A 22,962-nucleotide genomic window follows, 5' to 3' on the forward strand; every position below is an offset into this window, starting at 1 on the left:
AATGACAAATCCCTTTTAGCCTCTTTTTAGTTGGATAATATCACATATCTCCCTTTTACTTGACATTTGACAAAGAACACTTCTATTCTATTAATTTTTTCACTTAAATTTTATTTGTACTGTTAATATTTTTTTAAAACCCAAATTATCCTTAACTGAAAAGATGCTTTAGTTTAAGCTTTGAATTACCCAAGTAGTTAAAATCCTAAATTACCTTCAATTAATATTATATTAAAATATCAAAATACCCACAATTATCTTATTATTTAAAAACCCAAATTACCCTCAACTATTTTTATCCTTAAAACCCCAAAATACCCTTATGTTCTTTAATCCTGTCTTTTTTTTTTTTCATTACAATAGATAAAAATAATAATAAATAAAATAAAGAAAAAGAAATATAAGAAAGACGTTTAGGTTTTTTAATTAATTTCTATTTTTCTTCCCCTTATCGAAAGAAATATGGCTAGACTTAAAAGCATATGGGTATTTTGGGTTATAAGGATAAAATTAATTGAGGATAATTTAGGATTTAATTACTAAGGTAATTGAGGGTATTTTAAAAATTTAACAATAATAATAATTAAGGGTAATTTTTTATATTAATTACTAAGGTGATTGAGGGTAATTTTGGAGTTTAAACTAAAATATCTTTTCAGTTAAAGGAAATTTTGGGTTTTAGAAAAATACTAAATTTAAATGAAATAAATTAATTAAAAAGGAAGGTGTTTGATATCTTTATGATGTAAGATGAGAGGTAAAATGATACAATTCAATTGAAAAGGGGTAAAGTATCATTTGGTCAACTAAGGGAGATGGTAAATAATATTTGCCAATTTTTTTTTGGAAAATCTATGTGGGAAGAAGGAAAAATCCTTAAAAGTGATATTTTCTAAGGACATGGACATTTAAATTTAAGAATAGGCCAATCTGAGGCCCATTGTATTGTTCAGTTAGGCCCAAACGATTCCATGCTTAGGGTTAGAAAATATCAATTTCTTTTGGAGTGTGATGCAGCCTGCAGGATTCTAATGATGGACGCTTAAGATTGCATTTGGTCCTACAATTTCTAGAGTTAGCATTGAATCATTTTTTTCGAAATCACCATTCTTAAGGTTTAAACTAATATTATTTTATTAATAAAATAAAATTAACATAATTTAAGACAGTTCATTGTATGTGATCCCCTTGGTTACTCTATGAACCAAAAAAAAATCCCTTCCCTATTTCACAATAAATAATTTTTTTTGCAAAGTCCACGTTATGGTTTTCTTAACTATGTAGAGACGTTTGACCAAAAAAAACTATGTAGAGACGCAACCCCATCTCCCACCCCCTCGAAAAAAAAGCACGTGGATACCAAGGCTTAAAGTATTAACATGGAATATTGTATCAATTATGTGATTTTCTAGAAAATATATATCGAAACCAATACATTTCATTTCAATCTATTATATATCTTTTAAAAAGAGGGAGATATGTATCAATATATAACGTATTGGCTATATCTAATGTTGACATATATTGACTATTGTATTGTATCATGAGGTACTTAAAATCATGTATATAAAGGCTTAGCTATATTAGTCTATTTAATTAGAATATAAAATTTGGTTCTAACTCCCCATTTATAATTTTCCTTAAACCATCCGTCGGGCAATATAAAAGGGTCAATCTTCGATTGTATCTCAAGATCAACAACTTTTTTTTCTTTTTCTTTTTTGGTTCAATCCCAAGATCGACAACTAATGTATGATACTGTTGCTGTGTGATTTAAATTTATTTTCTTCTTTCTCACTGAAAAAAAAGGATAAAATTGATTGACCTGGTTTACCAAAAAATATTTGACTGAGCTGAGTTGATACCGGTCGACCCGGGTCGGTAATCGAATTCATCAATCCTAGTATGGCCGGGCCAATCTGTGGCATGAATATCCATGATTCCTTAGGACACGATTCTTTGCTTCACTAGTCGAAATTCTTGGCATGAGAAGCGATCTGCAATAGTAAATGATGATGATACAGAACTTTTGTATTGGATTTCGCCACTTTGAACAGCAATAATCATCCATTCGTTTCGCTTCGAAGCCGCAATTCATGTCTTTCTGTGGCGGCGACCATTATCACTCACATGACGCCTCCGCTTTTTCTCCGGGAAATTCCCTCCGTTAATTATCTTGGTTATCTTCTTTGGTCAGTCGAATATCTTTTAATCCTATTTCTATTTCATATGGCGTTATTTTTCTCATTCAGTGTCTGTTCTTTTGGTTTTGGGGATTAGATGAGTAGTTGAGAGTTTTGCTTTTGGTTCTATAGTTTGCCCTCTTTCTTTTCATCCGTTAAGGTTTCAAATTCGTTCTTGTTCTTGTACTCATTTTAACTACAGTGATAGAATATTTGATTCTGCAACGAGTTATTATTTCATTGTTTATATTCGCAGATAATATGAAGCCTTTTCGGCCGCAGATGAAACTGCACGTACGCTTCGTGTTTGATAGCTTTGGCTCAAGCTCAAGGAGATTTAGTAGCTCCAGTGCTGGTACAAAAAAGTTCGACTTCACCGACTTAACGTATGAAGACATTCCATTGTGTATTTAGTATTCTGATCCAGTAGTAGTTTAAATGAACTGGATTGGTTTATCTATTATTTGCAGCGGTTTTTAATTTGTTTGAGTATTACAATCCGTCACTTATTAATTTTTGTTTTCGGATGCAAATCCAGGTACTCAATAATTGACATTTTGTATTAAAACCTTAAGTTACAGTGCTGTCTAGTTGAATTGCTTCAAATTTGAGTATTTTCCTTACAGTCTGTATTTTATTGCAGTCGACCTCATACATGGTACCCAAATGCTCGAAAAAAGAAGCGCAATGTCTTCCTTCATGTGGGTCCCACAAACAGTGGAAAAACATACCATGCGCTTAAGCAATTAGAATCAAGCTTAACAGGTCTTATAACTGCTAACATTTAAAAAAAAATAAATCATATGACCATCTAGATGATTTAGAAAACTCAGATTGCTATGTGTTTACTATGATGTTAGTCTTTTATTCTATTGCAGGAATATACTGTGGTCCTTTAAGACTATTGGCATGGGAGGTGTCAAAAAGGTTAAATAAAGCCAATGTTCCATGTGACCTGATTACAGGACAAGAGAAAGAGGAGGTTGATGGTGCAAAGCACAAGGCTGTGACGGTTGAAATGGCTGATGTTTCCGCTGATTACGGTTGTGCTGTTATTGATGAAATTCAGGCATGTCATTGGTCACTTTTGAGCCTTAGTTAATCAATTCGTATCTGTTGAGCTGTGTGAGACTTAGTACATCTCTCCTCCCACTCTTCTGAGAAGTAACATGAAAAGTTTAGGTGTGGATGTTAAACAAAAAGCTTCATAGTACTCTCAGTGCACACAGGATGGAAATTTGCATGAATAATCGAGCTCATGGATTTTGAATGAGCAACTCATTGGCGTTTAAGTTTTGCTGCTTTTACCTTTTTTCTTTTTAGTTGGGAAAAATCTTGGTATGCACTGCCTTTCTTTTGCTACTGCAGTTGATTCAAAGGCTCATAACTTGTTTTTGAATGTTTTATGTAGGATTCTCCAATCCCTACTTTGTCAAAGTCATACCAAATAATTTATGCCTCACCTCTGTATGTTGGTCCAGACGTCTGAGTGCAATTAAAGCAGTTGAGCTGTTTGAGTTAGTAACCTAAGCGTCTTGACAATGTATTAGATCATTAAAGACACATTTTAAATTTCTTAAACCATATTGTGCAGTCAAACACATGCACATGCTGATACATTATGAGGTGCCTCATGCACTATGTGCTACGTAAAGTACTGGTTTTTATGCTATGTCAACCTCTGTGATATTCTGAGGTTCTTGCAGCAGAGACATTGAGGAATTAGATGGGGTTTCTTGGTTCCTATACTAGAGGGATTTTAATTTTTTTAAAAATTTTTTTTTTTTTAATGTTTAAAACAAGGTATGTAGCACAATTAGGAGTGTTAACCAAGGTTTTTGGTTCTGTTTCATTATGCTTCTGTATGTGGGTGGGGTTTTTTTTTGGGTGGGGGCATGGATTAATTGCAACACATACACAGTACGTTGACACCGTTGACAACGCATCCCTACAGTGATATGTCATCCTTATCCTCCACCTATATAATTATCTACCTTCAATGCTAGGAGGCTTTCTCCCTACCTTTTCTTTGTGGTTCACAAGTTTGTGTTCTTGATGAAAGTCAACTAATAATGACCTGACTATCTTTGTTTCCCTCCATTAGATTATGTTGTCATTGTTTTCATTATTGTATTTGCTCTTTTCTCTCCAGATGATAGGATGTAGAACAAGAGGTTTTGCATTCACTCGTGCACTGTTAGGGATATCTGCAGATGAACTTCACCTTTGTGGAGATGCTGCTGCTGTCCCTCTTATTCAGGAAATACTCGAAGTAACTGGAGATGTTGTCAAGGTATTAATTGCTTGGGGTTTAAGACTCTACATTATAGTGTTTTAATATTTTCCTACTAGATCTTCCCATCTTCTGATAAACAGGGCTGGTCTTCTCTTTGACATATTTTCGCCTTCATCTATGGATTGCTAAAAATGTCATTTCTAATAATAGATGCTTTGTTGAGTTCTGAGAGGGACATGGGTGGAGGGTTAGAGTTCTCCTTGTGCCAAAACAAGTAAATTTGGTAGCTGTAGTTTACAAGTAACAGATAAAATGCCCCTGAATATTTTTTGATGAATTTGTCAAATTTAGAATTCTGGATCAATGTTTGTGTCGCCAATCCTGTCACTGGAGCTATACTTTTGTTTCTTATTCAATAATAAAGACTTTGGATTCTTATTTTGTTTCTACGGTGATCTTATAACATTTTGCTGATGAGTGGTTTTTTTTTTTTTTAAGGTTCAATCCTATGAGAGGCTATCACCTTTGGTTCCATCAAAGGTTCCTTTGGGATCCTTCTCCAATATACGCACGGGTGATTGTATAGTATCCTTTTCAAGGCATGAGATATACAATCAAAAGGTAGGTAATTACTACTTTTGCTTTTCCTCCATATGTACGCACGGGGGGTTCGGGGTGGAAAGCAGAGCGGTTGGGGTGCTTTTGTTCTGTTGTTTTACTCCTAATCAAAATTCTAGTTTTGTTCCACAATTTAAAGTTATCATGCTTCTTATGCTTTTCTGTGTGCTTGGTTGTTTTTTTGTTCATCTTTCTCGTAGTGATATCATCTCTTCAATTAGTAAATTGTCTTATATATATTTTGATTATTTATCTTCCTAATCTGTTGTGTCGCTAGAGAGAAATTGAGAGCGGGGGAAGACATCTCTGCTCCGTGGTCTATGGTTCACTGCCCCCAGAGACACGGTCAAGACAGGTAGTTAAATTCATCAACTTTTCATTGCATAAATGTTAGTTGCACACTTAGAAAAATAATATGTGGTTGTTTGAATGTTTAACAGTTTCCTTTTGAAAAATATGACTTTTGTTCCATTCTACATTGAGAGTGCAGTTTCATGGTGGTCCATTTCCATTTCCAGTATTCTGATACTGTGAAGTTATGCTCTTCTATAAATTTGTTTTCTGCTATGTCTGTGGTTATAGAATTTTTGGCAATCCAATTCTCTTTTCTATTCCTGATTTAACTTTTGATAGGAAGTGTAAAAAGTATGCTAAGTACAGGCTTACTACTTCCTGTAAGTTTCAATTAATGTAGTGAACGCAGAGCTGCAGGAGCATTTATTATTAAAGAAGAGAGTTCCAGTTCACAAGGCTCCCTCTACTTCAGAGTAGAGGGGCAAATATATGCAGCCTTACCCCCTAATTTGCAGGAGAGGTTGTGTCCAAGTTTCAACCCCATAACCAACAGGTTGCAATTCAGAACCTAGTTGTTGTGCCAAGGCTCAAACATTAAAGAAAATTATTTATTTGAATGTTGTTAATTTATGAAAAGCGGTGAACTCATTTGTTTTCTAGTTTAGTAATTGTGGAATTTTCTTCTTTAAGTAATCTTGTATTCACTGTTTATAGATATTGCTGAGTTTTCTTTCATAAGGCATCCGAAAATAAAAAATATAAATGAGTCCATTTGACTACTTCTGCTAAGTGTCTGCATAGAGTCATAAAGAGAGAGTCTTGGCAGTAGCTTTTTCTCTCCCCCCCCCCCCTCTCTTTTAGAGTTATTTAAATTTGATTCGAACTCCTGTAAGTCTAATTGTGGCCCATAGCATGCATGTAATTTAGACTTACAAGTTTTGGTTCAGTTTATGGTATGGTCCTCTCTATGGTTGTGATGATGGTAATCTTGTGATTTTACTTTTTCTGAACAGACTGACAGATTGCTTTTGTTTATCTTTTTCTTATCTGTTGCTTTCTTTTGTTGATTGTCTAGTTCTATTTGTAGCTTTTGAAGTTCTAATCGGGTTCACTATCCATATGCGATCAACTAGTAATAATTAGAGGGTTAAATTCATCAATATCTTTTCACATTTTATGATTTATATATGCACCATTTCATGAGGACATAAATACTCAATTTGTTTGTTGTTTGCAAGTCAAGGTCGCCTTTTGGTAACCATGCAATGGTCAAATGGGTATTTCATTTTGTTAGGGCTGCAAATACACTCAACTTCAGTAGTAATCAGTGCTTGTTTAAATGGCTTTGAAGCTCCCATTGTGTATATGCATGATGTTTGTGTATGGATTAAAGGTAGAATGCATTTAAATCCTGGAGGCCAATGGAGGCAGCAGGGAAGAGTGATCTGTTTCCAAATGAAGGAACTAAAAGTGCTAAGGGCAGGCCTGAAATGACCATAGGTTAGGCTTTGAAGAACATGCATAATCTGGTCTTTTGATGAGTATGCTCGCAGATACAGCCCATTGGAGCGTAATGATCCATATTGTTGACTCCCAAGTAGCTGAAAATTTCCTGATTTCTTGGGCTGTCACTTTCATTTTTCATTTTCCATTTCGACATTTCTTATCTCATTTTGCATGTCTGTGTGAATCTCAGTTTTCCCTACTTTGTTTTGAAAGGATCCATGTAGCCAACACCATTGGGCTGGGATAAGGTCGTGTTAGTGCAGTAGTTGTAAACATGGTGGGAGATCTCGCTCGAGATCTCGCCACTCAGAAATACCGAGATCTCGACCTAGATGGCGAGATCTCGGTCGAGATATGCCAGAAAATTGGCGGTAGTCTCGGTAGCCCATCTCGGTGAGTTTTAGGGCTCTGGTTAGGCTGAAACTTGGTATTTAGCCTATTTAAGGCCTTTTGAACACATTGGTGGCCTTAGATTTGTGAGAAAATAACCCTAACTATGTCTCCTACGTCGACCCTATGTGTAAAACTGAAATTCTGTGAAATGCAAAGTTAGAGTCTTAGAGAATAGAGATTATAGATATAGAGTTAGAGTCTTAGAGAGTTAGAGACAACATGTAATGTAATTATGTAAAGATATCAAGTAATTCAAGACTTCAAGTTAATGAGTTATCATTTATCAACCATCAAGTATCAAATACAAATATACAATAACATTACACATCAAGTATTCAAGAATCAAGTCAACAAGTGATCAAAGTTCAAACTTCAAACTATCAAAGATTCAAAGTAATAAATTGTTAAACACTTAAATGTCTTCAAAATTTTACAACCATAACTCCATAAGAATTAAGAAGATTACAACTTACAACTTACAAGTTACAAGACTAAGAGTATCACTCAACATTCCGCATCAATTGATTCTGAACGGTGGCCACATATGACTCCCAAGTCAATTGATCACTGAAGTATGTTACATATCGGTTTATATGATCATTATATGTTTGCATGTCGAATCTTTGGAGGAATAGCGATCGGGATAACCGTCAATCGTGGGTGGGTGAAAGAGCCATTGTTGTTGTTGTTGTTCATATAGTTGTTGAGTATTTGGGTACGGGTTTCTAAACCACTCATTTAACAACCCACCTCACCCCATATGCATACCTCTCCGGTGAAGGGTCTTGAGGAATAGTATGACCTCCATAAGAAGAATACCCATGTAATCGACCCGGTGTTGTGATCCCCGTATTGGTACCCCGATGATAGGCTCGCTGTTGTGAATCACTCGATCTAGGCTCATGCTTCCCATGTTCAATTCAAGATCATGCATGCTCGCATCATCATCGGTTGCCCCCGCCCTGCTTGATCCGCTCTTCCGACTCCTACTATAAGTCCGAGAGATAGGGGAATTGTGGCTCACATGTGTCGGATGACTCGGACTGGTGGAGGTGAGTCGGGTGACTCCCTTTGTCGACGCCGACTTCCACCGAAACACGACAGCCCGATCGCCTCCACGACTCGAACTCGATGTGATTGGGCCACTTGGCCTGGTATGAGTGGTATCATCGGCATCATCATCCGAATCCCCACACTAGTTGTCACCTCGTTGTTGAAGTCGACGGGTGGCTCCACAAATGGTACAGATGATCCTTCCGATGCCGCTACAGCACCGACCTCATCGAAGATAGGTGCTCACCCAAGATCTAGGCCCACAGAGCAGAAATGGTAGGATCAGGCGCCTCGGCCCATCATGGCCACCCGATCCCTAACCCACCGATATATGACATCATCTTCCTCATCTTCCGGGGGCCGTGGAATATATCGATCAACTCAATCGGTCACGATTGTCGTCATCTATATTATCTTGTATGTGCCCTACTCTCAATCTCATGTTGTAATGCACATACACCAAGTTCTCGAGCCTCTTACTCCCCAATGCACCTTACATGGATGAGCGAGAAGGTGCTCCAGCCTCTCGCAACCGGAGGATGAGCAAGTGTGAGAGTACTTTAATTGCTATGCGAGATTTGGCGCACTAATTCCAATAGAAACCACCATCACGCATAACCAAAAATAAGAATGCATTAGGCAAGCAAATCTTTATATTTATATAACTTATCGGTTATCATTTATAAAGTTATAGACTTATAGTCTATAGACTTATAGACTTAATGACTTATAGAGTAGTGAACTATTTACCAGGATCAGTTTTTTCCTAGTGCAACCGCAAAAGGCTTTCCAAAACTCCCAGAGGCATCCCCGAACCCCCGACCGTACACCAATTCTTCAATTATTGTATTATGTATATGCTTAATGGCTAATGCACTAATGCAAGAAGTTGAAGAAACAATTGAATAAGTTCTCACCTCTCCATTAATTGTCCCTTGCATGATGGGATTTGACACAAGCTCCCACCACCTCTTGCACCGTGATCATCAACTTTACATCAAGCCCCAGATCATTCTGAATGGTACTTTGGGTTGAGGTAGTAAGCTTGCATTGTGGAAATAAAAAATTTGGTTAGTGACTTAGTGATTTGGTTGTTTACTAACTTACTTGTTTATAAATTATAAGTTATAAGTTATAACAAAGAAAGAATCTAAATTAAAGTATACAACAAAAACTTAAAGACTTAAAAGTGACTCACCAGCCAAGTGCAAAGGATGCATCAAGTGCATCTCCCATCTATTATCGATGATCCTCTCGTAGGATTTGAAGGTGCTAGGGGCAGCGCTCAACTAACTCTTTCATTTGTGGAGGGCAGCATATATGTGGGGCATTGTGGGCTTCTTCTCCGAATCCACCATCGTTAAAACAAACACAATAGGCCTATAATGCCCGTGTCTTATTCACGCCTCCAAAAGGAATCATCAGCAATGGTTTGTTGGGCTAGTACGCATCGGGATGGCTAGATCCACGCCAACCAAACCACTCCACTTGCAAACATGTGCCGAAGACCCACCACTTCTCGAAGCTTTGAGCTACATAGTTGGTGGCAATCAGTCAATCCATCGACTAGATCACCCAGGGTTCCCATCATCTTCAAACATAACCATGGTTATAAATAAAATTACTTACCTTAGCCCTCTCAACCACAAGATGATTGATTCTTTCCCCAAGTCCTTCAACATAAGATCAATTGAATGAGCAGCACATGGTGTCCAAAAGAGGTGGATCCCCGCTGCTCTTCTTCCTCATAAACATTTCACCAGCTTTTTGAAGTTTGCACCATTATCCGTGACAATTTGGACAACATTCTTTGGCCCTACCTCGAGGACCACCTCCCTAAGAAGCTTGTAAAGGTAGTGGATCTTTGATCTTATCCGAGGCATCCACCGACTTGAGGAAGGATGTCTTTCCATGCAGCTCACCATGAAATTAATGATGGACTGTCTAGTAGGACCACCATCCATCACCATCAAGAACACCATATGTACCCATTGTTCTTTTAATGATTCAATGTATTCATCCACCTCCCGCTTTATCTGGGTAAATATTTATTCATTACTTCCCAAGCGTTGGGCCTTTAACCCCACACGCCCTAGCAACTGCATTGACATCCCCCGATAGTATGGTGTTTTGGCTACATTGGGTGCAATGTTGTTATAGAGCATGAATTTGCTGATTGATAACCTAGTTTCCTCCTCAATACGCTTCTACCTCCAAAAACATATAGGGAATGCTTCTTTGATAGATGTCTTGTTGGTTGAAGAGGGAGGGGTCTTGGTCAAATGTGGAATCATAATGTGTAGTCTTCCTCCTCCTCCTTTCGATCCTTCAGGTTCGAAAACTATGTCTAGGTGGCATGGATGCCCCCGACCCCGAACCACCGCTCCCTTGTTTGTTCATATTGCCTCACACTATGCATGTAAGGATGCCTCGCTAGCTTCCATTGCAGCCTCATCTGTTTCCATTCGGCTCGTGACTCAACACCCATAACCCCCTCCTCTCTCATCATCGCTTGATTCCTCATCAACATCAAGAGTAGGTCTAGATAGCACTATATCCTCAAATTCCCTTTGCTTTTTGCCATCTCTTCCTTTTTTGTTTCCCTCCCCTTAAAGTTGCTGCAATTGTTTTTTGGACTCATAAGGAACCCGGGACACTTGCAACATCTTTATAACCACCAGCCAAATGTTGCTTTAACGTTGAACCACGAATTCAAAGCTGAGGCAATACTGCACGGGATTTCTTCTTGTCAGGTGAATCCCCATGTTGCCAAGCAATGTCTTGAGTCCCACTACCAGGCCGCCACCCCACTAGTTGCCATTTAAGATTCAAATGACAGCATTGAAAGTCTAAAATACATACATGAATCATGAATATTCCCAAATAATCATTAGAATAATTTTAGATACATAAAAACATGTAAAAACAATTTATAAAACAACAAAACACACACTTTGTTCTAAGATAACATATATACACTGCTCAAACAAACATGTTAGTATTTTTAAAATAAACTACATAATATGAGCATCATTTAAAAAAAAAAACAGATAAATTTTTAATTACATATTATTTTTTATAATTATTTTATGTAAAAATAATTTATAAAACAACAAAACACACACTTTGTTCTAAGATAACATATATACAATGCTCAATAAGACATGTTTGTATTTTTAAAATAAACTACATAATATAAGCATCATTTTAAAAAAAAAAGATAATTTTTTAATAAAATATTATTTTTCATAATTATTTTATTTAACTATTTAAATATAAAAAAATACAGCAAGCATGATAATCAAAATATTAATACATGAGATTGTAGCCCTCTAAATGTAGTTTAACATAAATAATAATCACATTCATATCATAAGTATTTATTTATAATCTTTAATTTTAATTTTTCAGATAATATATTTTTTAAATACGAAAATTCAAAAAAAAAAAATTAATAACAGAAAATTAAATTTTTTTCCATGAAAGTGTAGATCTAAGCTTGAACATCAACATATATTTATATCACACTCATACAATCATTGTAGAACCTTGTATTTGGAAAAAATCAAATTTGGGGGAAAATCTTACATTTCTTGAAGATCCCTTGAAATATGCTTGAATCACTACAAATATGCTTCAATTTGTTGTTGTAGATGAGTTGATGATGTTGCTATGTTGAATCCCCAACAAATTCCGGCCAAAAATGAAGTTTTCCGGCCAAATATGGGCTTCCAGCGAGATAGAGGGGAGAGAGAGGCGAGAGATGCCTCTCTCGAGCGAGACAGGGGCTTTAAAAAGCCCCTAAAGCAGCCAAAAAAGTCCCGTTGGCGAGATCTCGCCGAGATATTGGCGAGAGATTTGCAATCTCGCAGATCTCGCCAGAGATCTCGTCTCGCCTTTCTAAAAAGGCAAGATATCTCGCGAGATCTCGGCGAGATCTCCCACCATGGTTGTAAACACCCATATTTGGATTTTTTTGGTGCTATTACTTAGACTATTCTGGTTGTTGAGCTTCAGTAATTTTTTTTGGGATCAGTAAATATGGGTTCTGGCTACTGGCTGAGTAAATCTGTTCTTTAGGACTGCAGGCAACAATGTTCAATGATGAAAGTAGTGAATTTGATGTTCTTGTGGCAAGTGATGCCATTGGAATGGGGCTAAACTTAAACATTTCCAGAATTATATTTTCAAAATTGAAGAAGTTCGATGGAATAGAAATGCGGGATCTAACAATACCGGAAATCAAACAAATCGCAGGTATTTCAGTATCTTTTCGAATGAGAATTTTTTATTACTTTGACAATTTTGTTAGATTTTTTTTTCCTTCTAATATTATTTTTGTAGTCCCTTTAGTTAATAGCATGTGCATGAGAAAGGAACTATTCTTTTATTATTTCTATCGTAGAATGTATGTTTATTTGGTAGCATTTTCGCTTAGAAAAGAAGATGCCAACATTAAGTAACATGATACATCCAGGAAACTAGCAGTATGATTCAGGTGGATTTGTGAGTCATGTAAGACATAAGGTGATGTAACCAGGCCCAGGCCCCCCCCCCCCCCCCCCCCCCCCGGAAAAAGGAAAAAAATCCCTTGAAGATGGACCCTATAACCAGACCCAATTGGCACACCAAGGGCTGTCTAAATTCTGTCCGGGGGTATTGTATCTGCTTTTATTTTTGAGTTTGGTGCTGTTTTGGTCAAGTTATTAAAGAATCAATATCCATATTGAAGTCCTAGTTGGAATCAATTTTAAAGAAGATTCCTTCTGGATAATAACTTATTTATTTTTGCTAGTTAGTTAGAAAATTCCTTTTAATTGGTTGATAAGTGTTGAGTTGTAAAGGATATCCTAATCCAAAGTCGATCCCCTAGTTTGAGTTCAAGTTGTTAGAGTCTTAGTTAATTTTCCTTCGATGTAAGGCTATAAAACAGAGCCACACCCTCATGTAAATCAGACTTGATGAATACAAAAACTGAATTGAAGGAAGACTTGAGAGTAGTCATGGATTCCCAAATCTTGCTACTGTTTCTGCAATTTTCAGCAATTTCAAGCTTTTCTCTCCCTCTCTTACACTTGCGAAAGCTCTGAAATTCAAGGATATTCTGCAGTTTAGGCCCCCCCCCCCAAAAAACCCCCCGCCCCCCCCCCCCCCCCCCCCCCCCCCCCCACCCCCCGGGGGGCCCCCCCCCCCCCCCCCCCCTCGGGGGGGGGGGGGGGGCCCCCCCCCCCCCCCCCCCCCCCGCGCCGGGGGGGGGGGGGTTCGTCTTTTTTTTCTTTTTTCTTTTTCTTTCCCTTTTCTTGATCTTGCGGCATCTTAGGAAGAAAGAAAAGAAAAGAAGAAGGAAAGAAAATCAAGAAAGAACAAGAAAAAAGGAAAAGAAAGAGAAAGAAAATAAAAAAAGCCAAGAAAGAAGTCAAGATCCATCAAGAAAGCCCCCAAACCTTCCCAAGACCAACTGCAAACTTCCCCCAACTCTTCCCTTCCCTTCCGACACCTTTACCCTATTTCCACTACAGCTTCGAGTGTGAATCTTGATCCTCAAAGTTCTTCCTTCCCATTTATGTTTTGTTAAACCTTGATTTTCCCTGTCCCTCCCCATCTTGCCTATAGTTAAAACACTAACTTTTCCCAACCCTTTCCTAAATTGTTAGTACCCAAATCCATCCAAAATCTATCCCATCTTAGTTGATTGAAACCTTAATTCTCCCACCCCTCCTATACCCTATTTGACTCAATTTCCTTCCCTGGAGGGTTCCCATAACCAAGAAAGTTTCCCAGGAATTATTTTGTCTGTTAGCTGGTTCATAAAAAGAGTATCCTGAGTGAACCCAAATTTTAAGGTTTAATATCTACTCCCCAAGCCGTAGAACCAGGGTTACATCATGGGGAATTGTTGACATTTCTTAGTTATGGTAGGTTGCATAGGTCCCCTTCTTGTGTAATAGTTACTCTATTACCAAGACCCTCTTGTATTTAGGTTTTTTCTTATACCAAGGTTCAAAACTCATCTTGAAAAGTCGAGTTCTTTGAGATCTTGGCAATTTTGTGCATTTTTTTTGCTCTCATTTTGGAATGATGTTTTGATGGGCAAATGGCAGTAGTTTATAGTTGGCTCCAAAACCATAAGGAAAACTTGTTTAGGCTTAATTCAATTTGTTTTTTTTGTTTTAGGTGTTTTAGTTTTGCATCCTTGGTTAGTAGTAATTGTCTGTCCCCAAAATTGCTTGTTCTACACCTTGCTTGAGTGCTACGAGAGATAGTCGTGCAACACATATAAGGACCAAGGTTCAGAATCTCAGGGTCGAGGCTGGTTTCAGCCAGCCTTGAGACCTGGATGGCAGCGAAACTTTGGCCATCTTGGCCGAAACCTTTTCTTTTCCATTTCGATGGCCAGTTTTGGCCTGATGTTGATGGTTTTGACCTAGGTTTTTGCATACACCCTATTTAAAGCACAAACAACACAATGGGAGAGGTATTTTGTGTAAAAATCAATGGAAAGTACTCATTCATATCCTACAACATGAGAGACATGTGTCTGCCACTAATTACATAAACATCATTATAAGAAGCCACAACAGTAATTAGATAAATACTTGTACTAGTATTCCACTATTTTAAGTATAAAACAGAAACTAATTGGTATTTTTCTCAATTTTTTAATAATTACAGAAAATCTTTTATAATTTTCAAATAATTTTATTTTAATAAATAAAACAGAAAAATTATTCAATGCCATCATGGGTGATGGTGGTCACATATATTAGATTCAAAATGTCATATCTGATGTATACTCATTATTTTTCTTCTTTCAAAGTGCATAATCAAACTGTTTATTGAAACCAGAAAATTAAAAAAATACTAGCACTACCAAAAAAAAATTTAGCAAGACACATTTATAGATCATGCTTCTAAACTGAACATATATTGATTTGAAAACAAACAAACATGTTTTAAGCCATCGACCATTAAGGAATCAAAGATTTTGGGATGAATGAACAATACCTAACTTCAAGGTGTGTTTAATCCCCAAAGAACCAGTAAGGGAGATATTTGTTGACAAAGGAGTGTAGTGATTTGAAGGTGGGGGGGGGGGGGAGATTGAGAATTTGGAGGCGAAAATCAAACAAAAGGGCAAGATGTTCAAAATCTCCACAGCAGTACTGAGACAAGATTTACGATTTTCTGCAGATCTCATTGAAGCCAGTGAGTTCTAACTTAAAGGATGGACCGAAATGGTCCATTCCAGTCATCGGTTCAATCTCGGTCCCCATTTTAATTGAGACAAACCAAGATATGTTACATTTATTTTAGTTGGGACATTTCGTCTTGTTTTTCCCAAGGGTGAAATTTCGGCCGCCAAAATTTGTGCAGATAAAGATAGCTAATTACTTCAGAAGTAGTTAGAGACTTAAAAATTTCTACCACAAACCACAAGATACAGTGTTCACAATGCATATTACATAGAAACCAATCCAAGTACATTGACTAATATAGAAGTGTTAGACACCTTACTACTCTAAACTTCCACATCTTAATTCCCTATTCTAACTATACAATACTATGAGTATATTACTCTGAACTGTGTACTAAGGAGGCGGAGATATCATCGTGATTCTTGAAAAAAATTTGGTTGTGTTATTTGACATTTTGCATTTTTCTTGTCTATACGTCATCTCATCAAGATGGTTGAGATTCTTGTGTTCCAAGATCTCACCAAGTTTTTGAGCTATGTTTGATAATGATGGCCACTGCACAATTTTGTAATTGACAATGTGATAAAATACTGAAGCTCAGCTAGTTACGTGATCTGCTGTATATAGGTCTGCTCCTCTCCCTGCTCTGATTTGGATTATATGGTTATTCTATTATTTTTCCCTCCTTCCATTGGAAGATATTCCACACGTGTAGCTTACTGGTACGTAGGATTGATTTGCTTGTTTTAATTTTTTAGGAAGGGCTGGCAGATATGGATCCAAATATCCTTCTGGTGAAGTGACGTGCATTGACGCAGATGACCTACCTTTACTTCATTCATCGCTGGAGTCACCTTCTCCAACAATAGAGGTGATTGTCAATGTGTGAGAGTCATAAAGCATGTCTCTTGATTATCATGCACTATTAAATGTAGTTATCTTTGGAAAAAGAGGGATGACAATTGACAAGTCAAATTTCTCGACTTTGATTTTAATGTTTTATTGGTTGGTCACTAATTAATCATACCTGCTACTTTTGATCTTTGATTTTTTATTAATCCCAAATTCCTTCCTTCTGTTCTAAACTTCCAAATTGTGTACCATGCAGCATGCTGGCTTATTTCCTACCTTTGATCTCTTGTTCTTATACTCACGTTTATATCCAACAATGGGCTTCCACCAGATGCTGGTAGGTTATTTTTTGCTCCTTCCCATGTGCAGTTCCCTAAGTGAAAAACACTTTCTTTCTTTTGTATATTCTGAGAGATCCTTTATCTTTTGAGTTCCTAGCATAAATCGGTGTGGATATTCACTGAGCATACCTATGGTTTATCTTATAAGAGAAAGTACACCTAAAGGGAAAGAGGCATGTGGACTATGATATAGTGCCCCTCTAACGTAATCTAATGTTGTTAACAGTGAGTGCAACCAATCCACTAGAAGAAAGAATCATAAAGAATTGCATGTACTAACCCTAAAATCACATATGCACCTGGATAATTCTAAAACTTTACTGGAAGTGCTAGCAATATATAGAGAATAATAGGGCTGCATCATGGACGAGCTGGGTTGGGCTTTACAAAACCTAATCCCAGCCCTTAATGCTCTTAGGTAAGCCCATTTCCATCTTAACCCTGACCCTAAATCCTGACGGGCCAAAGCCAAGCTCGATCAGGCCCTAATTGTCCCTGATTTGACCTTGTTGGGACGGGTTGGCTGTGTCCCTATTCGTGATCGGCCATTTGGCCCTGTCCTTATGCCTAATTGGCCCTGTCCCTATCCTTGATTAGCCTTGTTCATGATTTGGCCCTAATAAATCTGGTATAGAAAGTCAATTGTTTGAACCTAAAAAAAAAATACAAATGTAGATAGCATAAACCCTAAAACAAAGTAACCTATTGGCAATGATCCCTCTAGTAATCTCTTTGCAAGTTGATTTCGTGTCCATTAGGATTAGGGCCAAAATCAGGGATAGGTTGAGCGGGACAAGTACTAATCCCAGGCCCACCTTTGGCCCTGACCTGCCCTCAAGGCCAAAATCTTGAGCTGCACCCCTAGTCCCTAGAGAATAAGTCCGCCAAATCTCACAAAGATCTGACCAGTGAAAGCAGGGTTCCTGAAAATTTTACAAAATTAGGCTTTTGCAAGAACTTTGAGGCAAAACAGATCTATTAATTGAGAGGAGGGCAGACCAGATCTCAACAGATCAGTCAGAACCACATACGTGCAGCATTAGATGGCTGAACCCCTCAGAAGAAACCCAAGAAGCTTTTCTCACAACAGTAAGAAGGTAACTGCTCTAATACCATGAAACCCATAGGGGGAGAATGGGCTTATGGTTAGACTGAATGCCCGAATTATGAGGAAAATGATTTTATAATGAAGAAAAGAAACAATTGTAAGTATACAGTATATCCCTTTATAAATCAGTAACCCTAACTACCCATTACTGTGGTAATAAAGACAGAAGTCTCATAGATAAAAATACATATGACTCCATAGATTCTAATTGGTGATTATCAGGAGCATCCACTCTAATTGATCCCATTAATCCATGACTTACAACACTAGGGATGTGTTAACATGCACAGCAAAACTAATGTTGTCCTTCCACCATAATGTGACAAATCCAAATCAAATGTAAATGCTCCTTGGTGACTATTTCAGCCTTCTATTTTCAAATGACTGGCTGCAACAGTCAGAAGGTCCATTGCTTTTCTTTTATTATCTGCTCTTGTTTTTTCCCCATATGTAGGAACAGTTTCTGGACAATGCAAAGTTATCTTCAAACTATTTCATTGCTGACTGTGAAGAAATGTTGGTATGACTTGCTCCCTTCTTCTTTGTCTTAATATTATCCCATGTATAGTTCACTGCAATAGCTATTAACACATGGTTTGTATTTCAAATGCTTCTGAATACTGTATAAATACTTAAAAGGTTGCAGTTTAAATTTGCTTGAATCAAGGGTGGACTATATTTTTCTTATACAACTCAACTCAGCTTGGGTCGCTACATGGATAATTTCCCTCCAATCAACTCTTATTAAAAGCCATACTTGGCCTAAATTATGCATGCCTTTCCTCACTTCTCCCAGAGTCATTTTGGCTTACCCTTGGCTCTTTCAGCTCCCTCAAGTTAAATCGAATCATTCTCCCGTACTAGAGCATCTAAAGTCTCCCATTGCGCGTGTTTGTGCCACCGTAGGCAGCTTTCTCATAGGTTATCATGTATGTAGCTTAGCCTCTTCAAAATTACCTCTTAATTTTTCATTCCTCATCTTAACCTTCTTAGTTTTACCAGTTATCCATCTCAGCTACACTAAACTTATCTATATGTTCTTTCTTTGCTTCTAACTCCATGTTTGTATAAAATTCTTGTTCTAATTCTAAGGGAATGCATCGATCACACAACATTCCAGATGCATCTCTCCACTTTATTTGTCCTACTTCAATTCTTTGTGCAACATCATCCTCTACTTCTCTTTCTTCTTCCTTTTTTTACTTTTTAAAAGTTCCCTTTTTGCTTAGTTACTGAAAATATTCACTTAATCTCTCAATCATCAATTATCACCACCTCATGGTCAGTTCTGTTGTTGGTTATACACACCTATACTTTTTTCCTATCCTACTTGTCATTTTTTTTTATATGGTGGTTTATATTCATCAATTCTACATGTTCACTGAAAACAGAAAGTTGCAGCTGTAGTTGATGAGTTGCCTCTTGGATTGCATGATAAGTACCTTTTCTGCATAAGGTAATGTCCTATCTCTTTGTTTGACACAAAACTAGTGTTCAAACACATTAAATTGGTTTGTTGACTTTATTTTATTGTTGGAACTGACAAGAAACAAAACATATTTTTTCCCCCATTGGGTCAATTATTGAATAATGGGCCTTCTGGAATTGTTAGTGGTGAATTTCTGTAACATATATGAATCATAATTTGTCTCAAATTTGATTGTCCTGCTATCAAATAGATAGGCTAATTTTGAGGCCTGGGTGACACTTGGTTGACAAGTTTTCTAGAATATTGACATACTGCAAACTGATCTATGAAATGATGAGCAAGTGAAATATATATTTTGATTTTTTTTTTGAATCTTAAGATCTTAATTCCGTGATCACAGCCCAGTTGACATGAACGATGACATCTCATCTCAGGGCCTTACACAGGTATAGTACATTCTTAAATTTCCCACACTTTTTCTTTTGGTGATATATTTTTTTCTTCTTCTTTTGTGTCTTTTTTATTTTATTTTGGGGTGGGGTGGGGGGAGGGATGGGGTTGTTAAATGTTTTTATATTGAGAATTAATTTGATTAGCCTGTCAAACTGGACCAGTTTGCACAAACCTATGCAAGGAAGGGCATTGTTCGACTTCGGGAAATATTTACTCCCGGGACACTGCAGGTGCCGAAAACACAAGCTGCACTCAAGGAACTTGAATCAATTCACAAGGTAATGAGTTTCTATTTAAGCCATCCATGTTCTCTGGAACAAACTAAGATGCTGTATTTCCAAATTGTTATCAATCTCCAGATTTGAGCATTCGGTAATCTAGGAGTTGCTCCCAAAAATATCAACAAATTTCAGCATATGAACTGATTACACTGAAAGTGGTACAATTAGGGATAGAAATTGCAAAGTTCACTATATGACATAAACCTAGGGACTTCATAAGCATTGTGACTCAGAATATGTTATCTTATTTTGAATACTCAATGTTTGAACCATCCAAGCAATTAATGTATTTGGGGATTTACTTTTTTTTTCTTTTTTTTCCTCCCCGATAGTAGGACATCTCACTAATGCTATTTTGATTTGCATGGCATTTGCTACAAAGGTATTGGAGCTTTATGTCTGGTTGAGTTTTCGACTGGACGATTCATTCCCAGACAGTGAACTGGCATCGTCACAAAAATCCATTTGTAATCTGTGAGTAGCAAACAAAGCCTTTCTTGGTGTTTATTTGTTTCATGCTGCTTGAGAAGTTAATTAGTTCTGTGTGTTCTCCAAATCTACAGGCTTATAGAAGAGTTTTTGGAGAGACTGGGATGGGAGAGACCAAGGGCAAGAAGGTTACCCCATCATAAAAAATTAAGACCGCTACTTCCACCAGAAATCAAGAATTATCTATGAAGGATAGTATCTCCAAACCCCAACACATGAAGGAAACATTTACACACATGTACACCTTCCCCATGGGAATTCATTCTTAATATTTCTCAAGGATACGCCAGATTTATCTGGTGTTGATTCTGTATCATTTTTCTCTCTATGTTGTTTAACCTTGTATTTATTTATGTGGTTCTCCCTCCAAAAGGTGATTTGATCCATGTCAATCACATTCTCAGGCAGTCAATAAAGAAAGTGGAAAAACAACACTGAATTCTCAGTGCAACTGTATTTAGATCATTGTATTGTGTATTAGACCAAAATTATTAGGTACCAGGTGTATGTTGAAGCACATATTATGAGGTGGTTAGTGTCTTGAGTTTGGTAGTTGATGCAGCAACAATTTGTTCATGGCTGCTTGAGAAGCAGACCCACCATGTAGATGGAATTTTAACAATCAATGGGTGAGACCTATCGTCAAATTTACCAATCTTATGGTCTGAGCAATATTTCTGCAATATTAGGAGATATTCTGCACACGGTTCCTGAGCGTGTGCTTGGAGCTGGATTGCCCAATGGATGGACTCACTGTCTGGGGTCGGTGTAAATCAACAAAATGTTTATGGACTTGGCAGATGATCATAGCTTTGTATGAGTCCACACCCTAAAATGCATCCTGAGCCAAAAAAAACATCTGGTTTCAAAATGCACTATAAACCTAATAGGTATCACAATAATGTATACCAATAACCAAGGTTTAAAGTATCCATCGTTAGAATATTAGCTGATATGCATCCATATTGGATATAATTAATAAGATACACCTAAAACACATCCTGAGTTGTGTTTGTTTCTTTAATTTACACTAGCATATTGTTTAGCCCCATCATTTCTTTCTTTGCATGGTATAGTTAATGATCTCGAAAATCACCTCAATAAACTAGGTAAGTCACTAGGCTAGTTTCCCATCCACAATTGTAGCATTGTACTAGATGCGTTTTTTAAGAACATAAGAAGAATACCCTGTTTGTGTAGCACGCTGAAACATTACCTCCTTTACAAGTTCTAGTGCGATGATGTTAAGCAAACCTCTATAGCTTATTGATGATCAACCAACCACATAAGCATTTGTTGAAATCGTTGAGTTGGCCCAGGGAGCCAGATTAAGGTTTTCATCCAAAAGGCTATGTTAGCTTAATAAATTGTTTTTGACTCCCTATCTGAATAACAATATATCAAAGCAAGGTTAGTAGAGTGATAAGATCTATGCTTCTTAGTAAAGAAGTCATGGGTTTGAGTCTTTTGACCATTGTAGACGACAAAGCTTCCTCTAAGGATGTAATCAAAGTGTGCGCAAACTGGCCTAAATGAACCTCACAAAAAAAACAAAAAATACAATATGATTAACTTGGTCTGAAAAGAGGTGGGTTTAGATCCCACCCTCAAGATACTGTATTTTTTTTTTTTCCTACACTTCATCCAAAAGTCTGAGAAGATAATATTTGAATGTAATAGAGTGCACCAATAAAATGGTAAAAACTTCAATAATTAAATAATTAATGTTACCTCTCGCTTGGAAAACTGATAGGATATCAAACGAATCTGTATAAGTATAATATAGGTTGCACCACTTTCTATATGAAAATCGATATCATCCAAATATGTCTAATATAATAGGGTGCATTGTGCACTAATAAAATGGTAGAAACTTAACCAGTTAAATATCAACTATGACACTCACCACCAAATTAACATGATATTATTTGAATCGATAAGATGTGGCCAAACATGACTCTCACCGCGAAAACCAACGGGATATCATTTAAACTCATGTAAAGTTAATAGAACAACAAATAATCAATATTTAATGAAACGGTCAGTTTTAAATTCATCTGTTGAGATGGCCGAGTTGGTCTAAGGCGCCAGATTAAGGTTCTGGTCCGAAAGGGCGTGGGTTCAAATCCCACTCTCAACAATTAAATTTATATTTTCAACTTAAAATTTTTTTTTAACTCTCCATCCAAATGACAATAGGATGAATCTATTCCGTGTCGCCGTATCGGTGGCTGGCGAGACCACAGCAACCGCTGCCGCTACCGTGAGGGAAATTTGGGTGGCGTTGATGAGGTCGAGGATTGCCATGCGCTCCTTGATCCTCCATGGCTTCCTTCATGAGCTATTGTCGTCTTTCGTCAGTGTTGTAGCAGAAGCTACAGAACATTAGTAAGGATTGAAGAAAGGAGGGGTGAGTAATAGGAGGTAAGTATGCTATGGTACACTGGAAGCGAAGGAGGCGACTAAAACGGGGTGAAGAGGATAAACATCCGATTTTGATTCCATCCCCACCGAATGGGTGAGGAGTGTT

General features: G+C 37.2%; 1 protein-coding gene and 1 non-coding gene across 3 annotated transcripts; both read left to right on the forward strand.

Moving 5' to 3' along the window:
- The first annotated feature begins 1,949 nt into the window (after positions 1-1,949).
- ATSUV3 (ATP-dependent RNA helicase) lies at positions 1,950-21,516 on the forward strand. 2 transcript variants are annotated; one of them, XM_089138204.1, is made up of 16 exons: positions 1,950-2,192; positions 2,440-2,569; positions 2,827-2,948; positions 3,062-3,252; positions 4,336-4,476; positions 4,918-5,040; positions 5,315-5,392; positions 12,372-12,540; positions 16,238-16,350; positions 16,588-16,668; positions 18,235-18,300; positions 19,172-19,236; positions 19,610-19,655; positions 19,824-19,940; positions 20,326-20,417; positions 20,507-21,516. In XM_089138204.1, exons 2-16 carry the CDS (start codon positions 2,445-2,447, stop codon positions 20,619-20,621), a joined length of 1,644 nt encoding a protein of 547 aa, XP_088994330.1. In that variant the 5' UTR covers positions 1,950-2,192; positions 2,440-2,444; the 3' UTR covers positions 20,622-21,516. The 2 variants fall into 2 exon arrangements, with proteins under 2 accessions (XP_088994330.1, XP_088994335.1); XM_089138209.1 differs by having other exon boundaries at positions 1,950-2,569.
- A 975-nt stretch (positions 21,517-22,491) lies between these two features.
- Positions 22,492-22,572, forward strand: TRNAL-AAG (transfer RNA leucine (anticodon AAG)). Its single transcript has one exon. It is a non-coding gene; the product is annotated as a tRNA-Leu (tRNA).
- The last annotated feature ends 390 nt before the right edge of the window (positions 22,573-22,962 follow it).

Source organism: Hakea prostrata, chromosome 1 (assembly GCF_041222555.1).
Source record: "Hakea prostrata isolate BN-2017 chromosome 1, UWA_Hpros_2, whole genome shotgun sequence".
NCBI classification, from domain to species: Eukaryota; Viridiplantae; Streptophyta; class Magnoliopsida; order Proteales; family Proteaceae; genus Hakea; species Hakea prostrata.

Bases quoted from the DNA above. Each gene is read 5' to 3' on its own strand.
- ATSUV3 (XM_089138209.1), top strand. From the start codon at position 2,445: ATGAAGCCTTTTCGGCCGCAGATGAAACTGCACGTACGCTTCGTGTTT. The intron at 16,351-16,587 runs GTGATTGTCAAT...TGTACCATGCAG, and splicing joins CACCTTCTCCAACAATAGAG to CATGCTGGCTTATTTCCTAC. The intron at 16,669-18,234 runs GTAGGTTATTTT...CCCCATATGTAG, and splicing joins TGGGCTTCCACCAGATGCTG to GAACAGTTTCTGGACAATGC.